General features: G+C 54.4%; 9 protein-coding genes across 9 annotated transcripts; 3 read left to right on the top strand and 6 right to left on the bottom strand.

Annotated features, from left to right (window-relative positions):
- Nucleotides 1-352: 352 nt before the first annotated feature.
- J7T54_001038 (uncharacterized protein) lies at nucleotides 353-3,708 on the top strand (the record flags this gene model as incomplete). Its single annotated transcript, XM_051508827.1, has 6 exons — nucleotides 353-914; nucleotides 1,048-1,110; nucleotides 1,223-1,397; nucleotides 1,453-1,737; nucleotides 1,795-1,888; nucleotides 1,939-3,708. 6 exons carry the CDS (start codon nucleotides 353-355, stop codon nucleotides 3,706-3,708), a joined length of 2,949 nt encoding a protein of 982 aa, XP_051360164.1.
- Nucleotides 3,709-4,236: 528 nt separating this feature from the next.
- Nucleotides 4,237-5,574, top strand: J7T54_001037 (uncharacterized protein; the record flags this gene model as incomplete). Its single annotated transcript, XM_051508826.1, has 1 exon — nucleotides 4,237-5,574. One exon carries the CDS (start codon nucleotides 4,237-4,239, stop codon nucleotides 5,572-5,574), a length of 1,338 nt encoding a protein of 445 aa, XP_051360163.1.
- A 1,188-nt stretch (nucleotides 5,575-6,762) lies between these two features.
- J7T54_001036 (Obg-like ATPase-like protein) lies at nucleotides 6,763-8,211 on the bottom strand (the record flags this gene model as incomplete). Its single annotated transcript, XM_051508825.1, has 3 exons — nucleotides 6,763-7,317; nucleotides 7,523-8,008; nucleotides 8,065-8,211. 3 exons carry the CDS (start codon nucleotides 8,209-8,211, stop codon nucleotides 6,763-6,765), a joined length of 1,188 nt encoding a protein of 395 aa, XP_051360162.1.
- Nucleotides 8,212-9,931: 1,720 nt separating this feature from the next.
- J7T54_001035 (uncharacterized protein) lies at nucleotides 9,932-10,573 on the bottom strand (the record flags this gene model as incomplete). Its single annotated transcript, XM_051508824.1, has 1 exon — nucleotides 9,932-10,573. The coding sequence occupies one exon, from the start codon at nucleotides 10,571-10,573 to the stop codon at nucleotides 9,932-9,934; it is 642 nt and encodes a 213-aa protein (XP_051360161.1).
- A 382-nt stretch (nucleotides 10,574-10,955) lies between these two features.
- J7T54_001034 (mitochondrial inner membrane translocase subunit TIM44) lies at nucleotides 10,956-12,628 on the top strand (the record flags this gene model as incomplete). Its single annotated transcript, XM_051508823.1, has 2 exons — nucleotides 10,956-11,902; nucleotides 11,953-12,628. The coding sequence occupies 2 exons, from the start codon at nucleotides 10,956-10,958 to the stop codon at nucleotides 12,626-12,628; spliced, it is 1,623 nt and encodes a 540-aa protein (XP_051360160.1).
- A 534-nt stretch (nucleotides 12,629-13,162) lies between these two features.
- J7T54_001033 (Glutamate carboxypeptidase-like protein) lies at nucleotides 13,163-15,913 on the bottom strand (the record flags this gene model as incomplete). The annotated part of the gene is made up of 2 exons (XM_051508822.1): nucleotides 13,163-13,372; nucleotides 13,421-15,913. 2 exons carry the CDS (start codon nucleotides 15,911-15,913, stop codon nucleotides 13,163-13,165), a joined length of 2,703 nt encoding a protein of 900 aa, XP_051360159.1.
- Nucleotides 15,914-16,558: 645 nt separating this feature from the next.
- On the bottom strand, nucleotides 16,559-17,110 carry J7T54_001032 (Damage response protein-like protein; the record flags this gene model as incomplete). Its single annotated transcript, XM_051508821.1, has 2 exons — nucleotides 16,559-17,027; nucleotides 17,079-17,110. 2 exons carry the CDS (start codon nucleotides 17,108-17,110, stop codon nucleotides 16,559-16,561), a joined length of 501 nt encoding a protein of 166 aa, XP_051360158.1.
- A 946-nt stretch (nucleotides 17,111-18,056) lies between these two features.
- Nucleotides 18,057-20,856, bottom strand: J7T54_001031 (Vacuolar protein sorting-associated protein-like protein; the record flags this gene model as incomplete). The annotated part of the gene is made up of 3 exons (XM_051508820.1): nucleotides 18,057-18,368; nucleotides 18,422-20,648; nucleotides 20,720-20,856. 3 exons carry the CDS (start codon nucleotides 20,854-20,856, stop codon nucleotides 18,057-18,059), a joined length of 2,676 nt encoding a protein of 891 aa, XP_051360157.1.
- Nucleotides 20,857-21,487: 631 nt separating this feature from the next.
- J7T54_001030 (uncharacterized protein) lies at nucleotides 21,488-22,288 on the bottom strand (the record flags this gene model as incomplete). The annotated part of the gene is made up of 1 exon (XM_051508818.1): nucleotides 21,488-22,288. One exon carries the CDS (start codon nucleotides 22,286-22,288, stop codon nucleotides 21,488-21,490), a length of 801 nt encoding a protein of 266 aa, XP_051360156.1.
- Nucleotides 22,289-26,235: the final 3,947 nt, after the last annotated feature.

Raw genomic sequence — 26,235 nt, 5'->3', positions numbered from 1 at the left:
GAGACCTGGGCGGCGGCAGGGTTCCGTCCACCTTGTTCTGGATATAGTTCTTGGATCTTGACCAGGGGTGAAGGGGGATGTGGGTTGACGAGCAAGTATAAGAGCAGACATGCCTCGTCAAATCAAGTGAAACCAGCGCCATACTAGGTCTTGTTCAGATCGCGTGCGCAAGGAGGTATCACAGCCTTCAAGTAGCGTAACATCTGCCTTGCATTACTCTTCTGCATCCACTTCTCGACGGCGTCTGTTTAGTCGTCACCAGGGCTGGACCCCATTCGTTTTCATTTTCCCCGGCCTCATGTTCCATAAGCTCTCCCAATCTTCCTCAGACACAATGGCCCCCCTTCACCAAATGTCGCGGCGTGCCGCGGACAGCATGTCCCCCCAGATGTTTGGTCCCGAGAGTCACCCTCGCTTCAGCACCATCACAGATGCCTTCAAGCACCAGGTCCTCACCAATCCGGACTCCCTCGCCGCAGTGAGCCTATCGGCCGCGCACAAGTTCGAGGAGATCACGTACCGGGCCCTCTCGAACCGCGCGGCGCGCCTGGCAGTCGAGATGCGACGTCTTGGTGTGCGTCCCGGCGACCGCGTGCCCTTGGTGGTCAAGCGTGGCATCCACATGCTAGTGGGCATCATCGCCGTGCTCTCCTGCGGCGCGCAGTATGCGCCCCTCGACGGCGGCGTCGTGCCAGACTCTACGCTGCGCTTCGTGGTGGAACATAATTGCGGTGGGCGTGGCGTCGTGCTGGCCATGGGCATGACGAAACATCGCCTAGGCGAGTTTCGTGGTCTCAGCGTTATTTGTATTGATGAGCCCTGTGAGCTTAGTGGCGATGAGAGTCTCGCAGATGATCTTGTGCTGGAGAACTTCGCAGAGCCCGACACTGGGTGCTACATTATCTACACTTCAGGTTCGTGAAATTGCGACAGAGACACACTGGGCGAAGCACGGAAGATTAACGATCCCTCCAGGCACCACAGGCACACCAAAGGGGGTGGATGTCACACACAAAAATGTCACCAATCTGATCTGTCAATCGCCAGGTGATTTGGGAATCACGACTGGGACGAAAGTTGGTCAGACCCTCAACATCAGCTTTGACATGGGTGAGTTCGCCCCTTGCATAAACTATTAAGGATCTAAGTTGACTTGGCGCAGCTGCATGGGAAATCCTTGGCACGCTATGCAACGGAGGGACACTGATTCTCAGGGGCTCAGATTGGAATGCGTGTATAAAAGAGGTGAGGAAGGAAGTGAAGTTGGATACAGCAAAAGCTGACACGAAGCAGATTGAGGTGCTCATCTGCACGCCGACCATTCTCGCAAAATATGAACCCCAGGACTATCCCAAGATCAAGACCGTCGCCACAGCCGGAGAGCCAACCTCCCAACGGTAAGCTCTGATCGCAAGTAGTCTTCCTAAAGGTTATGCTGACGTGACTCTCCAGATTGGCCGATAAATGGGCCGAAAACAAGACGTACTACAACTGCTGCGGTCCTACTGAGACCACAATTGTCAACACTATGCACAACCACGTCAGTGGCGGGCCACTGACTATTGGAAAGCCAACCCCCGGCAACAATGTCTACATTCTCAACGAAAACCACGAGCTTGTTCGCGATGGTGAGCCTGGGGTTATGTGGGCCGGTGGTCTTGGAGTGTCCAAGGGCTATGTCGGACTTCCTGAGAAGACTGCAGAGCGATACGTCCCGGATCTGTTCTTGGACATGAGGTGAGTGTGGCACAAGGTGGGAATCAAGTCATTCAACAATCAACTAATGCCGCATAGATCGAAAACGTACAACACCGGCGACCTTGGAAAATGGCTGGCCGATGGATCGATCGAAATACTTGGCCGAGTGGATGACCAGGTGAAGGTAAAGGTGAGGAATTCTGATCTCTCCCTCATAATTCTTCATTTCTGACAAAACAGGGCTTCCGAGTTGAGCTCGATGGAGTCACCGCCTCGGTCAACTCTTGCAGTGTCGTCGACAGAGGCGTCGTGCTTTTCTGGGGCGGCGAGATTCACGCATTCATCACACCAGCCAACGCCGACGTTGACGCTGTCAAAACTCACCTGCAGACGCGCCAGCCATACTACGCCGTTCCTTCGCATTTCAATCTTCTCAATGAGCTTCCCGTAACCCCCAACGGTAAGATTGACAAGAAGCTGCTCAAGGAATCCGCCTCTGGCACTCAGACGTCGGTCGTCGAGAAGCCCAGCTCTACTGCGGACACGACGACTCCGCCAAGCCTCGAAAAGCAACTATCTGTGACAACCGAGACGACTTTGTGCGAGTGGTCGAAATCGAGTTCGGTCTCCACCTCGAGCTCGAGCTTTGTGGACGAGAAGGCCGGGGTCGTCGACCTGGAGGCTGCTGTGCCTGACAAGACGCAGAGCAAGACGGTTCGCGGTATCCGCCATCGCGTGTTGATCGTCTACCGACAACTGTTCACTCTCATGGCTCTTCTCAACATAGCCACCGTCATCATAGTGGCCTTTACGGGCTTCCAGCGCGAAGCTGTCGGCACCATCACCGCTGTCAACCTCACCATTGCCGTCCTCATGAGACAGGAGTTTGTCATCAACGCCATTTACACGACAACGTGCAGCGTTCCCAAGTCCTGGCCTCTCTGGATCCGCACCCGGGCCGCTCGTGTCTTCCACCTCGGTGGCGTCCATTCAGGGGCTGGTGTCAGCGCAGCGCTCTGGATGTTTGCTAACACGGCCGGCGACACAGCCTGCATGGCGTTGGGTACTTGCAATGGACACTGGGGGAAATTATCACTCGCTGCTAAGATTATCGCATGGATCATCGCCGCTCTCTTCATTGCCATGCTAGCCATGGCGTACCCGTCGGTTCGCAAGGCGCATCACGACAAGTTCGAAATCTTCCACCGATTCGTGGGTTGGACTCTGCTCGGCCTCTTCTGGGCACAAGTGGTTCTCACCGCCAAGGACACAAAGGCTTCCGATGTTTCCCTTGGAACGGCTGCGGTGAGAACACCATCGCTGTGGCTCCTGGTTGTTGCCACGCTCAGCGTCGCCTCGTCTTGGTTCTGGCTCAAAAAGGTTCCCGTCAAGGCCGAGCCCCTGTCTAAGCACGCGATACGCCTGCATTTTGACTACACGGTTCCGGTCAACGGCTCGTTCACGCGACTGTCTCATAAACCGCTCCTCGAGTGGCACTCGTTCGCCACCATCCCTGCCCCCGAGGCTGTGGACGGCAACCCCAAAGGCTACTCGCTTGTCGTCTCCAACGCCGGTGACTGGACGCGCGCTATGGTCGAAAACCCCAGCCCCAAGATCTGGGTGCGTGGCGTGCCGACGTGTGGTGTCATGCGCATCGCAACCCTCTTCAACCGCGTCGTCATTGTCGCCACCGGTTCGGGCATTGGTCCCCAGCTCGGCCACATCCTCAACCCATCGTGCCCGACGAAGCTCCTCTGGTCCACAAAGGATCCCGAGAACACATTTGGCAAGCCCATGTGCGACCTGCTCAAGTCCAAGTGCCCGGACGCCGTAATCTGGGACACCCGCACCCAGGGCCGCCCGGACCTCGTCAAGATGTCATACAACCTCGCCAAGGACTTTGACGCGGAGGCGGTCATCATCATCGCCAATGAGAAGATTACCAAAAAGGTGGTCTACGGCCTGGAGACGCGTGGCCTGTCTGCCTATGGGGCGATTTGGGACAGTTAGGCGCAGATAGAGGGGGCGTTTCGGTTAATTTTTTTTTTTTCTTTCCTTTTTTTTCCTCTGGGAAGAGACTTTGGAAAGGGCGCTCAGCGAGCTATCTGTTTTTTTTTTTGTCTTTAGCTCAAGCTTTTTGACTTGCATATAATTACCGTTACTGGGTGCTGCTTCTACATGTGACCTTCTCACCTGGATGTTTGCGGGACAGTTTGCCTACTGCAAATCATGGCAGTCTATTCGCATGTCGTGCTGGTCATCTATGGCTCAATGCCGAGAGAGAAATAGACTCGAGCCAAAATATTTTTGTATCCTCAATGTTTGCCATGTGCCGCGCTCTGAATACTGAACCCAACGTGCTCCTGTACTGTGCGTAGTGTTGTAAGTGACGGCTGATGACCCTAGAATTCCACTGTACGCGCTTGGGGCAAACAGGGGGCTCGTCTGTCTTTCACTCAGTCACGCACTGATGCAAAGAACAGGCTTCTGACCGCACCCTGTAACGGTAGATCCATTTCTTTTGCCGAATTGGCCAAGATGAAAGCTCTCAAGAGGTTCGCGAAAAGGTTCAAGCGACGTCGCCCCAAACAGTCTCAGACGAAGCCCCAAGCTACCGACGCGGAACCAACCCAGCCTCTTCCTCTTCTCGCCCCAACGGCACAAATCGTACCAGAGTCTACCTCGCTGTCATCGCCAAGTGATGCATACGGCGCCTTTTCGCGCCTCCCGACGGAAATACGGCGGCAGATCCTCACATACGCCTTTGGCGGACGCACGGTGCACATCGACCTATTTTGGCGCCACCCTTTGGTACGGCGCTCTGCGTCCGTGTCCGTGTCCGGGGAAGGGCTACAAGGGACGTCAAAGAAGCACTGCGGACTAGGCGAAGAACTTGTCGAGGATGACACGCTGCCGAAGCGGTGGCAGTGGTTCAGCTGCGTGTGCCACCGGAGCGCCGAGGCGCAGGATCCGCAAAACATCGCCTTTTACAAGTTTGAGACGACAATTTGGCCCTTTGAAGACAAGTGCCTCGAGGGCGAGTACTGTCACTGCGGCGGAAGCGACAGGCCAGGAAAAGGATATGGGTACTGTTTCCTCGGGGTGATGGGGTGGCTGCTCGCTTGCCGTGGGGCCTATAGTGACGGCATGGACGTGCTGTTCTCGACAAACACGTTCTATCTCTCGAGTATCCCCCTGCTGCTCAATATGCGGCGCCTTATATCGCCATACGAGGTCGATAAGATCAAGTCTGTGCAGCTTGCTGTAGGAAAGTCTCGACTCTTTAGATTTGAAAAGGACCCTCTTGTACATGGTCTGTGGCAAGGGACCGCCGAGGAGAAAAGGGACTGTGCTCTCCCGCTGGTTTGTTCCACAGTGCCGAACCTCTTCTCTAATGTGCGTCGTCTGGAGCTCTATGTGCAGAGTCAACTGTGCCCTTCGCGAGACGTTCCCGTGGACCAAAGAGTGTCTCTGTTGGTGCGCGATGTGATGGATCCCCTCGAGGACATGGTACGCTGTCTGGGCGCAGGCAAGCAGGTCGTTATCGCCGTCTCCCTGGAGGCTCATAAAGCCCTCATGCAAAAGCACAGAGAGCTCGAAGGAGCCGCTTTCCGGTGGGAGCCCGTGGTGGGGACCAATGGCGCCATCCAGCGGCACCAGCAATTCTGGAGGGCTCTCGGCAGCGACGACAACGGGAACGAGATGGGGTACTGGCTGCGCACCGGCTGGAACGACCACGACATAGTGAATGATCCGTATATGATGAACTGCTTCGGTGGAGGAGGAGGCAGCATATTTGATTTGTGGGGGTATTATAGGAGGGAGGTGACGCTGGGGCGGTCTCAGTATGCTACCAATGTAACGTACGAGGACTAGGGGCGCGAGTACAGGGCTGGCTCGCAGGATGGAAGGATTTACATGACATTTGCGATATGAGCGACAAGGCCTCTGACTAATGGACTGAACACAAGTGTCCCGCTGCTGCGGGAGGTTGCTCACGATGCTTGGACGCTGGGCCGGCTGACCTTCTTAAGCAGTCAGCATTACATGTGCACGTCCAGCTTCGCGAAGCGTCATAGAGAGATAGCCAGCTGACGGACCGGTAGAGAAAATTGATGAGATTTTTTTTTCTTCAATAATTTGACGCCATGTAACTCCAAGCTTTCTCGGGGATTCTCATCTTCGAGCTGCTTCCAGTCAGCTACCTGTCTCGTGGTAAAGGGTGCTGCCTTACTTGTCCGTACTTGCCAAGTGAAAAGCGTGCGCAAGCTCTACGAAAAGGGGAATGAGGCGAGAACTTATTCCTGGCTCTTGCCCCGTGGTCCGATCCTCCTGATCACCTCCACTGTGACCCATGCTAGTGATAGAATGGCGACCGTGATTCTGATCTCCTTGAGGACAGACGGAGCCGCAGTCGAAAATGGAAAGAATGGACGTGGTTGATTGTTCCAGAATGCTGGGCCGAGAGCAAAAATTGCTCCATTGTTGCGTTGCTTCCGATGACAACCCCGGGTGAAGAAGACAAGACAGGTGGTGCGAGATCGTGTGACGAGATAGACCAAGGAGCTTGAAGAGAGAAAAGTGTCAGGGAAAAAGCGGAGTTGCCGTAGAAACGGGATTCGATGGCTGTCTTGAACTCCTGGTCGAGTATCACTCCCCAAATACTTCGCCTAGTAAATTTTGCCTCGGATTCGATAAGTAAAGTTCGCTAATCTTTTGACGTTATGTAGACAGATCTCGGGCTTCGGCTCCAGTGGGGACGTTTTTAGCCCCTGAACAAAACCCGCTGGTGTCAAGAGGTGTCAGTGGGCTATGCGAGTGCATGCGCGTTGCGTCTGCTCCACAACCACGGTAGACATGGCGATCACAACAGAGAGGACGTTAGTTCATGGCTTGAGTTACCCCGCTCTGTAATAGCCTTCGCGAGGTATGGAATGGCATCTGACGAGGCATGAGTACTAGTCGACTGTGCCATGACACAATTAATCATCTACGTTGACGGGCACAACCAGTATTCAAGGTTTTACTTTTTCATCTTAACTAATCTGGGGATATTTTCCACGACTAGCTCTTGGCGGCACCAGCCTTGATCAGCATGATGTCGCCGTCTTCCACAACGTACTCCTTGCCCTTGGTCATGATCTTACCCTTGGCCTTGACCTCCGCTTCATCGCCACCACAGTCCTTGAGCACGTTGAAATTGTATACAACAGCCTGGATGAAGGTTTTCTCAAAGTCTGTGTGGATAACACCAGCCGCCTGCGGCGCTTTGGTGCCGGTGCGGATGGTCCACTGGCGCACCTCATCGGGACCAGTCGTGAAGAAGCTACCGAGTTGGAGAGTTTTGCGCATCTGTGTGATCAGTTTGGGAATGACGGTCTCAGCGCCGACGGTCTTCATCTCCTCCTTGGCCTCGTCTTCGGTCTCATAGCGCGTCAAGCGCTCCTCGAAGGCGACCGAGACAGGGATGATCGGGTCACCGTCGGCATGCTCCTTGATCCACTCGGCGATCTTGGGCAAGTGCTTGTTTTTCTTGCGGATGAAGTCACGCTCAGACAAGTTGACGAGGTAGATCACAGGCTTGGCCGTCAGGAGGAAAAGAGGGTTGATAACCTCGATCTGGTAGTACTGTCAGTAAAGAACGCGACAAAACATGAACTGATGTGTGGTTTGCTTCAAGGATCAGAGAGGATGTTATCTCAGTATGCACTCTAGCGTTATGTGGTGAGGCATTCGAAGAGCTGGGATTAGATTCAGGCCGTTTGGGCCTTTTGTCATCACGGAAGTCGTTGCAAATGCAGAAAAAGGAGGGAGAATCGCTTACCTCCTTGGGACCCCAGTTGCCCTTGCGGACATCCTTGTCGTCGTTCAACCAGGCAAGAACCTTTTCGATAATCTCCTGTTCCTGGCGAGCCTTCTTCTGTTCCAGACTCTGGCCACCCATGCGGGTCTTCTTTTTCTGATTCTCAAGCGCCTTCTCCACGAACTCAATGTCCTTGAGTCGCAGTTCGGTGCTGATAATGTCCAAATCGCGAGTGGGGTTCACATCGCCCTCAATGTGGATGATCTCAGCGTCGTCAAAACAGCGCACAACCTGGAAGATGGCATCGACGGCGCGAATGTGTGACAAAAAAGCGTTGCCAAGACCAGCACCAGTGGACGAACCGCGGGTCAGACCGGCAATATCGTAGATAGTCAAGTTGGCGGGCACCACAGACTTGGGCTTGTACTTGTCGACGAGGTAGTCGAAACGCTCGTCGGGCACAACAACGCGGGCCTCCTCGGGCTCAATGGTCGCGTAGGGGAAGTTCTTTTGCGGCTGTCAGCACCCGCGCGCTCGGTGATGATAGGCAGGGGGCTTCATACAGCAGGGTTACCGAGGTTCGACTTGGTAATGGCCTGGAAGAGTGTGGACTTGCCGACGTTGGCGAGGCCAACGATACCACTCTTGAGGTTGTTACCAGGGCGGCCAAGAGGGATCTTCTCCTCGACGACGGGCTTCTTGGGTGGCATCTTTGCTTTCTTCGCTTTCGCGTAGGAGCGGGAAGGTGTGTGTGTAAAGGTGGTGGTGGTGGTGAGGAGGAGGAAAGGAGCGCGCCCAAGAGCTGCAGACCTAGCTGCGCGGGGGGAAAAGGTTCGAAAGGTAGAAGCGAAGGAAGAGGGAAACGGAAGTGAGGCCGTTGTGCCTGCAAAGGCGACTATCTCAGTCGCCAATGGCTTTCCTTCTTTTCAACGCCGCGCCCACGGACAAAGGACGAAGCTAGCTAGAAAATTGAAAGGGATTTGAGCGAAAAGCAGAGATTGTGAGAGCTGGCGTAGAAATGCGACGAATTTTGATACTCCCCACCTCCGGTTCGGTTTCCATCTCAGGTGGGAAGAACATTAGTCCGACTAGAGCCCTCAATCTGTCCGGTACGTCACTAGCCCAATGTCCCCACGCACCTGCTGCATGCGAGGTCGTTAGCGCGGTCACTCCCACGCTTGGCTGAGAACGGGTCCAATTGACGAACGGCTGCTGCGACGTCCACTGTCTGGTCGCGAAGAGACGATATGACCACGCCAGACGAGAAGACGTTGCTTTCCGCACATCATATGGAATCTTTGCCGGCACCATAGATAGCATTTCGACTCAGTATCATCCTGCACATTTCTTCCGCGCATCGATTCCCCCTCTGGCCTCTTTCGACCCCGCCACTCGAACGAATACTGCAACCCGACCTGAGACAAAGACAAGGACGCAGAGACACAGCACCATGCCCAGGCAGTCGCGCTCAGGCAGCTCTCGTCAATCAGTCAACCGGCATCGATCTACGCTGTCTTTGCAGAAGACCGAGATTTTAATCAATGTGTACGATTTGCTTCCGGTACGAAGGCCCGACTCTCATTGATACTATGTCTCGCTGACCTATGGCAGGCTGGCCGTCTATCGTCCGTGCTTTGGACTGTCGGGGCATCCCTCCTTCACTCGGGCGTCGTGATCAATGGTAGAGAATACGCCTTTGGTGGCCATGATCATCCTGGCGTCACAGGCGTGTATTGGACGAAACCAAAGACAGAGCCACCGGGCGGAACATTCAAGTGCGAGCTGCTTCACGGCTTCACCTTGGCGTCGGACGACGAAATCGAGACAGCGATCCGAACTGCCTCGGAAGAATTTCAAGGCACTTCCTACAACTTACTCACGAAGAACTGCAACCACTTCACATCCTATCTTGTCAACAAGCTCACAGGAACACCCGGGCCCGGATGGCTGAACCGCGCTGCATCTATCGGCGTAGCCTTCCCCTGTGTGGTTCCCAGAGAGTGGATAGATCCACCCGAGTATGATACGGCTGATGGGGAGCTACTCAGAGATGAAGACGAGAGTAGTAGGATGCTCAGACACTCTGATGAAATGCCCCAGCTGGTCAGAAATAGCGGGCAGCAGGGAGATGATAGGTGGGAAAGCGACGAGGAAGCAGCAGGCGGCAGAAGAATCTCCAGGGACACGTCTGGAAGAATGCTGCCGGCATCTGAACGAGCACCTGCGAGATAAGCATATGTGATTCGGCCTTGTGTGAGGTTGAGGGCGTTTTGGTCTTTTTTTTTTTCCTTTCTTTTTTTTTTTTTTGGGAGGGGTTTGGGACTTGCGAGTCAAGCGTTTCCGCAGGCGTTGGGACCATAGCGACTTTATCCCACGGGAGGTTTTGTATATTACAGTTCGATTTCGTACAAATATGGTACAAACGAGACATCAACGACGCTTCGGCCTGGGACTCCTCGTACCACCAAACTTGAGCTTGGTAGAGTCTGCCACCCTGACGACCTTGTCGCGTAGTATCTTCCCCTCTGGGCTCATCAATACCTTCAATGCGCCCTCTCTCCCCTGACCATATCCTTGCAACACAACCTCCAGCTTGTGGATCTTGGGCGGTATCCCCTTGTGAATCAACCGTTCGATGACATACTTCGTTAAAGAGTACGCCGAATCAAATGTGGACCTCCTGCTCTTGCGGTAGCCGAGGTTGCCGCATGACATTGATACTATGGGTTCGCGGTTCGGGCGTGTGCAGGTGACGTGTGTGTTGTGCTTGTGTGCGTACACATGGAAGTGGTACGGCTCCAATGTTTCGGTGGTGGGTAGGTCGCGACCCTGGCCGGTTGGTGTCGATGTGCCGTTGAGGAGGGCATTGACGTCGATGCGACTGCCGCCGGAGCTGCTGTCAAAAGACTTGAAGATGGAGCTCCCAGTCAGAGAGCTCATGGAGTTGGTCTCGGGTGCTTGGGTCTTCTCTTCAGGCTGAGCCTTGCCGTAGAGATCTTCGAGGAAACTGCTGAGCTTCGGCTGCTCATCTTTGCGCTGGGCAGCAGAGGTCGTGAAAGAGCGTGTGGCCATATGCGAGTTGAAGCATCGCGATAAAGGTTGCGCCGCACTGCGGCTATACAGCAATCGGCTCATTATGGAAGGAGCTGGCTTGACCAAAGACAGTCAGTCAACCAGTCAGTAAAACGTCGCGACTTGCTCTCAGACGTGACTTTTTTGACGAGAATCGACATGGAGGTGGTTAGCCGCGGTTCAGCCGACAGGGGTAGTCGTAGTCCGGTCCCGGTCCCCTGCGCTGTGCCGTGGAAGCTGCTCGATGCGCCAAAACCGAAATTTCCTTTCGCGTTGAGCCGGCCTTCTCCATCCCCTCATACACGACAGTGTCCAATCCACCACAACCCCGTCCACGTCCTTGTCGGCTGGGCGATTTCTTCTTTCTTGCCCAAACTTCATTATGCACGCCTTTGTTCGGAATGCGGCGTCCACAGAGATGGCTCTGTCGAGAGCGTCTTCACAGCTAGCCCACGGCAGGTCACCCGCCTACAGGAGGTTAGCATCCACTCTCCCACGCCAGTCTGTCCGATCCGACGCCTCGAGTATACGCTATGGCCCTGCCTTCACCGCTCCTCTATCGCCGCTTCGATCGCCCTTCCTACCGGCAGAGTTGCGATTGACGTCGGCACGCGCTTTCCACGCAAGCAACTCGAGATGCCAGGAGAAGCCCCCTGCTGCCGAGCCCAAGTCTACCCACACCGAGAAAAAGTCGGCGCCAGAGTCCGAGCCCAAGCCAGAGGAAGAGGCCAAAAAGGCCGCTGGGGAGGGCGAGGAGTCTAAGAAGGATGGTGAAGAGGGCGAGAAGAAGGAGGGCGAAGACGGTGAAGGCAAGGATAGCAAGAAGGAAGATGCGCCGCCACCCCCTCCTCACGGTGACAAGACCCCCTGGCAAGTGTTCATGGAGACAATGAACACGGAGTTCCAAGCCTCCAAAGAGTGGAACGAGTCGACGAAGCAGCTTGGTGATGCGGCGCACCAATTCTCCGAGTCCGAGTCTGTCCGTCGCGCAAGGGAGGCGTACGAGAAGTCGACTGGTGCCATGTCAAACAGCGCCGCAGCAGCGCTCAAGGGCACTGCCGGTGTGATTGGAAAGGGTGCCGCTTGGACATGGGACACCAACGTCGTCAAGGGTGTGCGCAAGGCGGCCAACGTGACTGGCGACGCCGTCGACAAGGCAACCAAGCCCATCCGCGAGACTGAAGCGTATCGTAACGTCAAGAACGTTATTGACGACGGAAGCTCATCGCGCTATGGTGGCTGGGTTGAGAAGGAGGAGCGCCGCAAGAGGCGCGAGGCTCTCCAGAAGCAGCGCGGCGCGTATGGCAAGGTCATGGTCGAGGATCCTGAGTAAGTCTTGCTCCACTATGAGTTCCCGAGAACACATCTGACCCGTGCAGTGCTGGTACCAACGTGACGCTCCACAAGGACGCGGCCTGGAAGGAAGCGTGGCGCGATTTCCGTGACCAAAGCAAGTTTGCTCAGAGCTTTTCCAGCATGCGCTCCAAGTACGAAGAATCGGAGAATCCTCTCATCTCTACCGCGCGCAGCATCACCGATCGCATCGGTGGCTTCTTCGCCGAGAATGAGACCGCGCAGGTCATCAAGCAGTTCCGTACCATGGACCCCAACTTCCAGACCGAACCCTTCTTGCAAGAGCTTCGCGAGTACATTCTCCCCGAGGTGCTGGACGCCTACGTCAAGGGCGACACAGAGACCCTCAAGCTGTGGTTGTCCGCCGCGCAGTTCTCGGTCTACGAGGCACTCACCAAGCAGTACCTCCAGGCCGGCATGAAGTCGGACGGACGTATCCTCGACATTCGCAATGTGGACATCCTCCGCGCCCGCATTCTCGACCCTGGTGATGTGCCCGTGTTCATCATCACGTGCCGCACACAGGAGGTGCACGTCTACCGCAACGCCAAGAGCGGCGAGCTCGCGGCAGGCATGGAGGACAAGGTCCAGCTGGTGACATACGCAATCGGTATCACTCGCGTGCCAGAGGATGTGAACAACCCCGAGACGCGAGGATGGCGGTTGATTGAGATGCAGAAGAGCGGTAGGGACTGGTACTAATCGCCTCGAGACTACGACTGGGAAGTTGGGTCAAGGCGCAATAGGGAATGCGTGTGTCGATATTGTACTATATGTTCCAAAATACGGCGATGGGAAGCATCAAAAGGGAGCAGCATCTGTTTCTTTTATAACCACAGCAAAGCATGGTTGATCAACGCGAGGGGGGAAAGAAACATCGCTCTACTAGAAAGGGGTTATGTTATGTTCGCCGTCAAGGCGTGTACTGTTATCATGTATATGGAGTTTTCGCATGGCTAGATCAGAGTGGGCGACGAATAATATGCCGACAGGCGAGTTCAATGTCACATCAATATTCGAATGTGTTAAGATGACAACCATGTTCGATTCCTGTCGAATACACAATTCATATCAAGATTCAAACCGATAAACTCCCACGCAATGCCAGTCTCGTTTCGTACACAAGGATCCGTCCTACAAATCAGTGAGGGTAAAGAAAAAGGTGTTGCCGTTGAGGCATGTGTATACACGCGCATGTTTTGGTACCCAGGCCAGTGTTGCCTATCGGGTGTCTCCTTATCGATCTCCCTCCTCCTTCTCGTCGCCCATATATAGCGACTTGGCAGCTTGCCGGAGAATCTTTGCTGTCTTCTGAATGAAAGTCTTGGCGCCCTCCCAGTCTTTGGCCTCAATCAGGTCTCGGATTGCGGGAAAGTGCACCTCTTCGTCAGGAGACCAGAGCTGCGGGCCGAAAATGACATGTTTATATTGTGTGCGGTTGGGAATCTGGAAGCTGTTAGAATGAATCTGGGTAAGAAGAAGAAAATTACTCACGCCTCCCATCTTATCCAAGTCTAGTAGCATGGTATCGAAGGTGCCCATCTTGTTGTTGTATCGCACCCTCTGCTGGCCCATCTCGGTGCTCTCCCAGCCAGCGCTGTGCATCACCTCGTGGTCCCACGTGTTCTCCCAGCTGGCGAACGCCGTGGTGGATACTTGCACCGCCTTGATAGCCTTGGAGAGATCTTCGAATGACACTCGAGTGTCGGCGCCATGTTTCTCAGCGAAGGCCTGCAGTTCCTCGAGTCCGCTAGAAAGCGTGTTGCCGTAGGCGATCATGTCAAACGGCATGACGGACTTGTCAGCAAGGTCGAGAATGAGAAGCCCAACAATCTGACCCATGAGTCCATGGTAGACGAATCCAGGATCGATGGTCTTCTCGACCAAGTCAAAGTCGTCGTAGCTGGAGAACCTAGGAAAGGTATCGCCACGGAACTGGAGATCCAATGACGAAGTGCCCGCAATATGCTGAAAGGGAACAAAGCCGCCACCGAGACCAGGCGCCTCGATATGTTGGGACGCCGTTTCGTCCCAAAGATTCTTCAGGGTGACATTCATGTTAGGGTCCTCGAGTCTGGCTAGCGCATGGAGCAGCGTCTTTTCGAAGACGGGCGAGCCAATGGCTTGCAGATCGCGGCCAGCGACAACGTTGTCGAGGTTGATGTAGGCGTAGGCATCCTCACGTATCGACTCCAGATTCGCCTCGACAAACTCCGTGGAGCCAATGAGATTGTAATCTCCGCCATCCCAGGACATGAACTCAATGGATCTCAGGGGTCGCCATCCGCGCAGAATCAGATCACCGAAGATTCTGGCCATCTCAACCATGATTGCAGTACCCGAGTGAGGGTCTGCCGCACCAAAGGCCACCGAGTCGCGCTGGTTACCAATGATGATGGACTTGGCTGCTTGCTCAATCCCAATGATCTTGCCCTTCACGTTCCAGATCGTCTTCTTCTCTTCTTCGTCCTGTTCGTTCTTGAGGCGGACAACGGGCGACTTGTCGTCGCCTGTCCAGTATTCATCCACCTCGGGCACCTTCCCTTCCCACGACTCGGGAACCTTGTCGCCGTGGCCCTTCAATTTCTGGAGGAGGACCTGCGCATCACCCCAGGACAGTGGCAAACTGGGAATGTTGACCAGACCGGGAGCATCCTTGACTTTCATCCTTGGAAGACCCTTTCTACTGCCCCAGGATGGTGTCAGGGCATCGCCAACGGCCCAGCCCTGTAAGGCGACGGATGCACGCTGAACGCCGTCTTTCGGTATAGATCGCCCGTTGGGCGCGTCGTCGCCTTCGAAGTCTGCTGGGTCGCTGTATATGATGCAGCCAGCGAAACCAGCCAACTCGGCAGCCTTGACCTTGAGTCCAGCATGCTGTGCTGTGTCGTATCGGACCAACGCAATGGCACCCTCGACTTTGACACCCTTGTCAGTCAGCGTCTTGAAATCCTCCCTCGTTCCGCGGTTGGCGTAAATCAACGGGCCCCTGACGTCTCCCGCCTTGGAAAGTCCATGAAAGACGTATGTCTGACGTCCAGCTGTCTCCTTCTGACGCTCTGTTTCGTCCAGCTGTGCAGTCCAGACAGTCTTGTCCCCTTCCATGATCTGTACCGCTCGCCCATTTTCTTTGGGGTAATTTAAATACGCCACGTATTCGTCCAGCCTGACCTCGTCCAGCGCGGCCCTGCTAAACATGCTCTCCATATCCATCGCTGTCGCGAAGTCGCCCTCGGAGCCGGCAATGTGCGCGTAGCTTGCGTAGTGCTTCACAGAGGCGCGTAGTCGCATCGGATCCACGCTGTTGAGGACATGTACCTTCAAGTCCTCAGGGTTGAACCGGAATCCACCGCCCATGGGTCCGTTCAACGAACCAAATATGTCGCTGGCGAAGAGCAGGTACACAAAGCCGAGGACGATGAAAGCAGCCAATAGCCGGGCAAAAATTATGATTGCCATCATGCCGTTGACCTCGGGCATCTTCCATTGCCACCCTGGCCTCGTGGTCACATTCTCCTCCTGCGCTTCCGCCTCCCCCGAACCATTATCGTCGTCAGTGCCAGGCCGCTGAGGTAGTTGTATGCGTATGCGCGGTAGACTTGGCAACCGCGGCCTCCAGCTCCATTTCCATTTGGGTAGCGAGAGGCCTATTCGCTTGCCCCATGTTGAACCTCGCGAGGAGGATGGCTCTTCAATGTCCATCTCTTGCATCTCGCGTCGCACCTGTGCAGCCTCGTCTTCATCGTCGGTGTCGCTCTCGAGCATGCCGTCAATATCGTCGCTTTCGTCTTCTGATTCCACTGTCGGGGCGCGGTATCCGTCCGGTCTCCGCGAGGAGCTTGGCGCGCCGGAGCGCAGCAAGCCTTGCGACTCATGTTCGTTGTCCTGCGCGTCTGCATCGTCATACTGCCTTCCACGTACTGCGAGAGACTGCTCATATGTGGGCGGTACAGGGTCGTAGAAGGGCTGCTTCTCGGAGGGCGCCATGGTGGCAGTCGTCTATTGGTGAGGGACTCGAAGGTAAGGGGTGGCCATGCGCAGCAACAGGGGAAAATGGGTGGGTGAATGCCGAGTCGGATCTGGAAATGAGCGTCGGAGCGAAGGGAAGTCGAGTTACGCAGAAACACCAGAGCTAAGCATGGTACAGCGTTGCAAGCAACGCAGAGAATAAAATTACGGGTTAGAAAGTCGACGGTGGAGGGAGTTTGGAGCGAGTCGGAGTCCACGTAAGTTCGAGGGACGCATACGGATGTTCAACTGGACGGAGACCCTGAGCCAGGCTTGGCGCATTTCCCAAGTCCGCCACGCCACTCGGGCTACCCTAAGCATTATCACGCCGTACGATGACTGACTTGGGACACAAGGTAGTTAGTCGAGTCTATCATTTGTTGTCTTCAGTCCATTAGAAACGATAATCTTCAGTACTGCTTGGATTTTTAATAGTTGTGTGACCTTGCTCTTTTCTATACCAAGTTCAGGCAGCCGTTCATGCTCCCTTTCTGGGTCAGAGTTCAAGGGAATTGTGCAACGCAGCAATGTTGCGATTTGCAAAGTATTCTGCACAAATATCGTCGACGTATTGTTTGAACAAAATGGGACAATACCCGGAGGCGTTTAGTCCTATACAATATATCAAGCCTTGCCCTGGTTGAACTCCCCCACACTGACCAGGCGGCCTACCACATCGTACTTCTCGTTGAATCTCTCCTCCCATCCTTGCAACGCCTCCATTTCGTCCCTTCCCAGATCTGACAGAGTGTCTAGCGGTCCATCCAGGTCCTTCGTCAGCATCTCCTCATCGAAGCTGCCGCATGCCAGACCCCTGCTCGCGTCTCGTCCAGCAAAGTTGGAGTACGGACCACCTGGGCCGTAGAAATTGCGACCGCGCGAGACGTCAAAGACCTTGCCGCGCACGGCAAAGTAGACAGGTCCGCCGTCGTTGCCCGAGAAGGGCAGCAGCGTGCGCGGCGTGTAGGTCTTGAAGACCACGGGAGGCGGGGGTCGAGGCAGCGTCGCAGGTGTTGGTGCGCGGAAGGTCAGGTAGAGCGCGTATAGAATGGCGGCGATGAAGAGGAAGTTTAGAGGCGTGAAGATGGTAGCTCTGTCGATTTGTTAGATCTCTGGTGTCTCGGGTGAGCATGGTTGGGCGTACGGTGCGGGCTCACGGGAGGCGTGTTCGGCCATTTTCTCTTGGACGTGTTCCATGGCGGTCAGCTTTCCCTCGCAATGGAATGTCTCGACCTTTGCTTCCAGCTTCTCGCAGAATGTTCAAGGGCTTGTAGGTGTCACAAACGATGGAGCGGCGGGGACGGAGCTCGAGGTCGCAGCTTGTAAATCCTCCGGCGGGAACATTGCACCGCATACCCCACCGTGACGACTGCCAGTGACAGCGCTACCTCGGTGGATGCAAGTTCGGACGCGTCGATTCGGAAGGCAATTTCATTAAGAAACAATTTATTCTGAGAGAGCTTCTACGCAACTTCGATGAAATGTTTCTAATTCCTCTTCTACATCGCCGACAAAGAAATCAGGAAAACGTTACCGAATATAAAAAACAATTTTCAGGTCGTCTTCAACGCCATTGGGCGGTTGGTGTAGTGGCTATCATCCCCGCTTTGCATGTCTTTGGACATAACACTGTTCTGCGGGTGGTCGGGGGTTCAAATCCCTCACCGTCCAGTTTTTTCCTTTTTGCTTGCTTTTTTTTTCTCTTTCTTTTTTCTTGCCAACCTCATCAATTAATAATAAATGATTGTTGTCAATATCACACCCTCCCTCCCCCCTTGACTTTTGTTCGGCGCTCTAGCACCTTCATTGAGCTTTGCAGGCAAGCGATGAGTGTGTGAGTCGCGTTTTCCAAGTCTTGACTTTGCCCCTGAAGGACGCAGTCTCCATGCAAGCTGGAAGGCCACACCATCGAAGCAATGCTTTCACTTATTCGACTTTAGTTCACTTTATCGGATTTCATACCTTGGGATCGGCTCAGTCGGGCAACACAAATGACGTAGTGGCGCGTTGGCTTCAACTAGAAGGATCAGGAAGACTCCTTGCGTGGCATGCTTACTAGTAGCGAACGGGTATACATATTTACAGACAAGTCTAGACAGACGACCCGACCCCCACCACGCAATTAACTAGGATACAATACCACACCCTCGTACTGCCTGCTCTGAATGTTCTCCAATGTCTTGTGAAAGTGTTTCCTGCTCTGCTCGATGGACGCCGACTCCTGCTGATTGCCGTTGAGGTTGGAGTGGATGAGCTCGATGAGACCATTGAGGTACTTTGTCGTCACCGATTCGTTCTGTTGGTCAAAGTAGTATACGTAGCGGTCGAGAATCTCCACGAAAAGCTCGATGCTGGTGGCTGTCTCCATGCAAGAGTCAGCGACGCGGAGAGCTCGTTGGAGGCACTCGAGCACGCGCTTCCCATCACGGTAGAGCTACCAAGTGTCAACATCAAAATTGCGTGTTACGTTGTGTTGTAGAAACTCACCTCTGTGTCTTCAGTCTCTCCTCTCGACGCGATAGGTGTCGCCCACCACAGGTGACTGGCGAGGTAGACGGCACGGCACTGGTCCGGCTTGCGCAGAAGCTTACTACCGTGCTGGGCGCACTTGGTGATGAGTGTGTCGTAGTTTTCGCGGCCAAAGTTGCGTGTCTGGTGCAAGGCGGTAGCAATCACGCAAACAGCCTGGAACTGGGCCTTGGAATCCGACACGGCCTCCTCGTACACGGTGAAGGCCTGCGCAAAGAACTCATAGGCCACCTCCTCGAAGCCTGCCAAGTCGGCCGTTTGGCCGGCAGCGCAGAATAGTCGCAGAGCCATCTCAGCTGCACCCGCGCCATTGACGCGAGTGTACAGGGTGCTCACCGACGAGTGGATAAACTTGTACAGTGCATTACTTTGTGTCTCCCAGTTATCGTCGTAGTGCTCGCGCAGCTTGAACTTGCGCGCAAGCCTGAGGGATGCTGTCACCAGTGGTGGTGTTGTGGTGCGGATGCGCTCGCCGCCTTCACTATACGCCTTGCGCGTCATCTGCAGGAGCTTGAATTGGGTGTCGTTGTGAGAGGCCTGGAGCAGGTGGATGATGCGCGCTAGCCAGCCTTGCTCCTCAATGGTCTCGTCGGTCTCAGCGGTCCTCCGTTGTGCGGCAGGGTATGCCCCTTGTGGTGGCTGGTTGCCCTCCTTGATTAGCACGGCCAGCACCTCGAGCACATTCTCCAACTGGTCGGTCGTCTCGATCTTGGTCTGGTTCTTGAGCAGGGCACGCGCCACGCCACCGGCCACAGCTCGTCTGGTTGGGTATGTCTGCGCTTGGAAAAGAGGCACGTAGGTCGGTAATGACAGGGCGGTAAAGATGGAAACGTAACGGGTCAGAGGCGCTTGCAAAAGAGCCAGCAGGCTTTGCTGGGCGGGCGCGGAATGCAAGTCTGCATTGTTCATATGCTCGCGGGTTTTGACGGTGGCGTACTCGAGGATTTGGTTGACGTAGTCGAGGCGCTCGGGATAGATGTTGAGAGCCAGATTGCAGAGCGAGACGAGCAGCGCAATGACGTCCTGGATAGGGAGGTGCTGCGCCTCGACAAGGTTCTTGACTTGCGCAAAGAAGACCTCATACAACTGGACGTTGGCTGGGCTCTCGTCAGCTGGTGCTCCAGCTCCATTGAGAGTCGTCGCGTCCGTCTCCATTGTAGTGGTAGATTGCGTGGATTCGTCGGCTTCCTGGCCTTCCTTTGGTTCCTCGGCTGTCGCCTCATCATCCGCCGGCTCGCCGTTGGCTTCCGCTGGAGCAGTCGCCGGTTGCTTGCCCTTGCCGTCCTGTTCGGACCCCTGAGGCTTGGGAGGCGCCTCTTTTGCGAGCTTGACTTTCTCCAACAAGGTGACCAATGCATCCGACTCGGTTTTGGCTCTGTCCTCGCCGCCGTTGTTCGTGTTTTCACGCTCAGCAAACTCGGACAAGCGATCCATCAAACCAATAACGATAGCCTTGACATTGACGTGTGGGTTGAGACGGGAGACGGCGCCCAAGAAGCGATCCAGGGTATGAAGGTGGAACTCGTCAGGGAAGACTTTGGTGATGACCTCCAATAGGTACTCCTGTGCAAGGACATCTCGGCACTGGACCACCTGCTCAAGAAGTGGCCCCAGGATCCCGGTCTTGTACGTCTCCAAATCCACCAGCTGGCTCAGGCGCTCGACGTTGCTACCTACCAGGAGCTGCAGCTCCTTGCGCTCCCGCAGCCTGACCTCGCGTTCCCGCGAGTGGCCCTGGTGCTGTAGGCGGACCCACAGCTTGTTCATCTCCACGAAATTTGTCAGGACGAAATTGATCGAGTCGCTCAGGTTGCCCTCGGGGCCATCGCCCTCGCCGTCCGGAAGGTAGTCTCTAGCCTGGCCAGACAGATAGTAGCGCAAGAACAGGCCCCTGATGGGGTGCTGCACGCCACGGCTCATGTCCATCATGTCCTTCATGAGCTCCTTGACAGGCGCGTCCTCCACCGACATGTAGGCAGTTCCAACGGTGATCATGAGGTATAGACGAGGGATGATGTTGCCCGCATATTGGACAAGCTCGTAGAGGTCGGCGAGGTGGTTGACGGGGTGGTTCTCGCGGAGGTGGACGGACAGATAGCGCAGGGCGTCAAATATGGCCATGTAGAGCTCGTAGTACTGCTTGGGGCTCAGGCTGCTCGTTCGAAGCTCAGAAACGAGGGTGGAACTGAAGCTGTTAGCTACGGTACATTGCGCCGCCTGGAGGGTAGGCAGGCAGGAAGAGTTGTCCCAACTCACCAGCACTTGAGCGCATCCATGAGCTTTCCAGGCGTGTCCAGACATTTGCGCATCATGGATGTCTGCTGCCGGACAGCCACCAGGGCATCTTCCAGCAGACGCGCCTGGTCTTGGTCCGGCGGTGGCGCTGCTGCCATCGTGGATGGAGCTCGGGGTGGTTGGAGCAGTCAGGCAGTCGGCAGCGGGGTGGCTCGCGGTCTGGGCTGAAGGAAGGAGAGAAAAGCCAGCAGCTCAATGGCGAGATTGAGCAGTGGCGAGACGGTCGTCTACTGGTATGCGACAATGCGTGTATCGAGGACGTCCTGCTGCGGTGCGATGCTTCGAGAGATGTCTGTAATCCAAGGCGGTTCGCAGCTGTTGACGTTTGGTGGTTGGTAGTGACGCTCTACGCCAGGCGGCCCAGGCCCGGCTTATCGAAGTATGGGGCGGTGCTCAGGCAAGGCACCTATCAAAAGACAGCCCACGCGGCCACTGGCAGCGACCGACGTGGACTGGGGGTAATAATCGCCCAACTCAACGCGTGTGACGACGACGGCGGCCATTGCAGGCAGCATTGAAAGTCATTGAACCATGAACTCTAAATTGAACGCACATGTTCAAGTCATCGAAACATGTCTCATAAGTCTAGCTACCCAGAATCTAATGTCTAATAGCTCAAGCAGAATGTCTATCCGAATGCAGAAAATGGCCCGCCTACCCTAAAACACCAAACACCAGCGCTCAAGAAACAAATGTCATACAACCAACCCATGAGCTTCAAGCTGCACCTCAGGTTGCTTCCATTGCGGGGCTCACCGCAGGCACCCCCAAGTCTGCCCTCATAAACTCAATCAAAGACGTCTCGATTGAATTAGAAAACGCAGCCGAGATGAGGGACGCGCTGTTGTCGGGCTTCGCCGTGGGTGACATGTCTGCGACGATCTCGACTGACTCGATGTCGCCGATCTGCGCCAACTCTCTGACCCATTCTAGACTCTGATGCTTGGTTGCATACAACAACCTCAAGTCGGAGACGCTCAGTTGCCGAGGTCCCTCCCATTCGGCGGTGGGCAACCCCGCCTGAACGACGACGCGAAGTTTTTTGAGACTGTCCATGCCCTTCATGTAGCGGCAAACGCCCGTCCAGGCGTACGAGTCGGCTTCCAAGTCGTCGCCGCCGCATGCTTTCTTTTGCAGCGAAATCTCCCGGACAAGCTCCCGAGTCGATTTGGTGCGGTCCTCCATGAATGGCACGACAGCCTCAAGATCATGTCCGAATGTGAACATATTCTTCCCGTACAAATAGCACGAGGCCTCTTCTCTGATCTGGCGGTTCACGGCGAGAATGGCTGGCGCCAGCTCGGCCTTTGACGCCCGATAGTAGGTGGTCTGATATGAGCGACGGGCGAATGTCCGGTCGATAATGTTGTATTTGCTCCTGCATTTCTGCTTGACGTAGTCGCCCTTTTTGTCCTCAGGAAAATTGCGGATGGCAATGGCATTGTGCTCGTTGGTCGCCAAAAGATGCTCGTATATCATCATGCGGATCTCTGTAGGGATCCTCAGGAAAGTTGGTGGATTGACTGCCATGGTGGATGAGGATGATAGGCTAGGCCACGGCGAAAAGAGAGAGGATTGTTGTCTACCTTACGAGGTACGCAGAGGGAAAGAAGAGAGGAAAGTTGCACCAGGACGAGGGGGCACCGAAATGCGTCTGTCGGCTTCACCACTGCTACTACATATACAATCTCTTTCTTATCCTTCCTTCCCTTTCCGATGGTCTTTGAACGACGTCGTGCTTGAACAAAATCCTAGTTTCAAAAGTGGTGGGCCCCACAAGCCGTCAGACCACTGGCAGATTCAGAAGTGGCATCGTCATCCGCCCCGCTGGACGGTCAACGGGACCAATCCTATGCTTGAGGCAATAAAGGCTCTCTGCGGATGCCCCTGACTCGGCAGGTTCACTTGCAACGCTGGCTGCAGTGCGATTCCGATGCGACCCGCTAGGCAGACGGAACGTCCGATATGGTTGGCCATCCGGGTGCGCCAAGACAGTCAGCGCGCCGTGCGGCTCTCCGACCGACTTCCCAGGCGCCGAGCGCGGCTGCGTCGGTGGTGAAAAGAAAGTGTGAAAATTCGTTGTTTGGTCATATCTTTATAGTGCCTCCTCATCTTGGACGAATTTTCACGTGATCTCAATACGACGACTGTCAACAGCCGAACATCTTCCGTAGTAATCTACTTCAATGCTCGTAGTGTCCTAATTCAGGAAGCATCTTCCTCATAAGGGGGAGGATGAAGCCTCCGGATATGGAGGGCAACGAGCTTGAGACTGACCGTTTCAAACGGTGCACTTCTTAAGAGTCTCTATTTACTGTGTAGTCTTGGCGTCTCTGTTCGAGACACAATGTACATACAGTCAAGAGTTGTTCAAGCTACAACACCGAGACATCCTTTGGCCAAATACTCCCCTATCTTTATTTTGTCATAAGCGACAAGGAGAGGTGAAGGGATTCACTCCTCGATGCGCAAATTGCAAAGCTGCATGGAGCGATGCCGGGCCAGCGAGAAAAACAGAATCGAAACGCATTGAACAAGCAAAGGATGCCGCAGCGTCTACTGGCACGTACCTATGAGGGACGGTCCCGCGGAGCGAACCACACGGTACACACGCGATACTCGTGAGGATGACGACGTACATAAGCTAGTCGCCGTGACAAATGACCAATTGCTGGAGGACTATGCAGCGACAACGACCCGGGGATCCACGATGAGACAACCACAGGCGCCTGAACAGCGTCAACACCTCGCCGGTACCCCTGAAACTACAAGAGCAACAAGAGCAACGGGAATACAAATTCTGATCACCCCGCCAGCCGGAGAGGATAGAAGAGGTCACCTGACCACACAGTCAGAGAATGCTCGGCAAACTGGTCACCCAAGGAACACACAATTCGATGACAATGTGGACCTTCTCCTACGTACTGGAATTGGGCAGGACAGCGAGTCATATACACTTCACCTAACATACCTCTCTGACGGCGGGACGAGGGTGTTTTTCTGCATCAAGCGTATCGACACTGCTACCGAGAGCGTCTCATATATCTCAGAAGACAATATCTCCCTACAAATCCGCGGGCCCAAGTTCGGTAAATCGACACAGATCATCAACTTCCATAATAAAGTGGAGACCAACACGCTCTCTATCTTAGACGAGGCAATCGGCAGAATAGACCCGTTTGAAGGAGCAATTATGCTTAGAGACACTCAACTTGTATTATCCTTGCTGGTCGGCAATATATCGATAGACCATTAGCTGTCTAAGTGCTAATTAACTTATCTCGATCATTAAGAGCTTCTAACTATAACTTATAGTTCCTAGGACACCGACTTACCGATAGAAAGATAGTAAATCTATAATCGACCTAACCTTAGCCTATAGGAAAGCGCGCAATAGGAAAAGCTGATACGTCCAAAAACTACTACGAATCACCTACTATTAAAGAGTGGAAGATGCATCGGTACCTTAATCTGGCCTCTGGAACCTGGTTAAATGGGCTAAAAAATAAAGGCAACACCGGACGGGGTAGCTCGCCTATGAACCACAGGAGGAAGCCGGGCTGCTCCGCCAGTCCTTTTTCCGCCCCCAGCAAGAGCAGATCTTCCCGACATCGTGGGCTATCAGTATCCTCCGGCAATCCAATGCCTAGACATCACGGGACCGGAGATAGAGAGAGCGATACCCCGAAGCTCCCCGAGCAAAGCGCTAGGAGGCAACGGGGTCACAAGCGGCATTCTACAAATTGAATAGCAGGTAGAAGAACAGCACAAAAGAATGGCTAATAAAATTGTGGATTTGATAGCAAAGAACCCGAAACAGCAAGTACAATAGCAGGTAAAGTATTCAAATTGGCACCTAATCGACGCTGGGGCCCTGCTACTCCTGCTAATAGTTACCTAGCTGAGCCTGCTCAGGCGTGGCTAAGTGGTTCCCAGATGATGAGTGGAAGGGTATACCACAAGACCAGAGAAATCCCATCCTGTATGTTTCGCAGGGCTAAAGATCAACTCATTGTGTAAGCCGGGATAGTCCTGGAAGAGATGCTACATGTAGTCGAGGAGATTCTGCCGGCGAGGGTGGCGAGAATGGCGAGGGAAAGGAGTCAGATGGGATAATGGACCGACGCCCTAAATGGCTACGGCGAAGATTACCTTGCTATGACCATGCAGCTTACTGATCGAAACGGGAGTTCTGTCATCCTTCTTTGTTTCATCTTGAGTCGAGGGTGTCGCACCCGACGTTGAGACCGAGCTGGCCGACGCTATGTCCCGGGGGCAGCAGAGCGATGGTCAACGCTCAGGTGGTGGGCTTGGAGTTGGGGGCCGCATCGAGCCTGGCTGAAAAATGGACATGGGGTGTCAGCGCATGTGCCGTTGCGGTCATCGATTTGGGCCACGATGCAGGGGAAGCCGACAGCGTATCATGGCAAATGAGAGCATTAGTTCACGGGAGGCGGTGGACAGCATGAAGAAGAACCTACAAGAGTAGGCTGAGAGTTGATCGGGATGGGCATTAACTCAGTGAAAGGGCGAAGAGATCAGCAGGCGTGCGATGGGAGCTAGAGTTAGAGTTTAGTGTGTAACATCCCTCGGCATCCTTTAAAGAAGATAATCAAGTCTAAAATGGTGAAACCTCGGGTCTGTCGAGTCAGTGACTTAATCAGCTTCTCTAGGGTGAAGAGCATGTGTGCAGCTCCAGCTCCAGCCTCAGCCCTACGGGGCACATACCCCTGAAATAACCAGAATTACTCCACAGTTGGCCTTTGCCTCTGACGTCGAGCATCAAGTCGGCAACTGGACCAGACGTCTAGATCTCTATAGTACCCGGACCCCTAAATTCCTAAACTCCTAAACTCCTAGATCCAAGATTGCAGTACCCGACTGGACCTAAAGGTGGCGCGCAAGCGCGATCCAAAGGATCCGACCTGCTCAGCCCCAAGGTCGCAACCGAAGGATCTAGTTTACTCTCTTCCAAGCCCATGTTCAAGCCAGTCTGGGACCGTGCCGCCAAACAGCATACGCCGCTTATTCGCCTCTCTCGGCGCGTCTACTGAGAATGGGCGCTTGGCGTCACTTGTGCACCAATGGCACCACACACTCAACTCGAACCTGTAGATCTCGGCGGGCGGTTATGTGTAGGTGCAGAATGGGGCCGGCTAGCGCCTCGTCAGAAGGAGCTAAGCCATAATCCTCCCTATTATTAGCAAATTACAAAGTTGAAACCTTTGAAACTTGTTAGCCTCGTCCAGAAAAGATGAAGGAAGGATGCGAGGAGAGAAGAATGGGGTTGGATATATAAGATGCTGTGTCGATCCGTGGGTCTAGCGATGATTGAGAATATATCAATACCTACAGGTAGACAAGACGAGCAACCCAACGCCGATAGCACCTTCCTTCTCAGCTACTTTACGCTTCTTGCTCTTCTCATATTCATTCGTCCTGACCTGTTCTGAAATAACGACAACACGGCGTCTAAG

Source organism: Emericellopsis cladophorae (assembly GCF_022114955.1).
Source record: "Emericellopsis cladophorae strain MUM 19.33 chromosome Unknown NODE_49_length_168633_cov_116_125306, whole genome shotgun sequence".
Lineage (NCBI taxonomy): Eukaryota > Fungi > Ascomycota > Sordariomycetes > Hypocreales > Bionectriaceae > Emericellopsis > Emericellopsis cladophorae.
The sequence above is the reverse complement of the archived record's forward strand: the minus strand, read 5'-3'. Positions and strand labels throughout refer to the sequence as shown.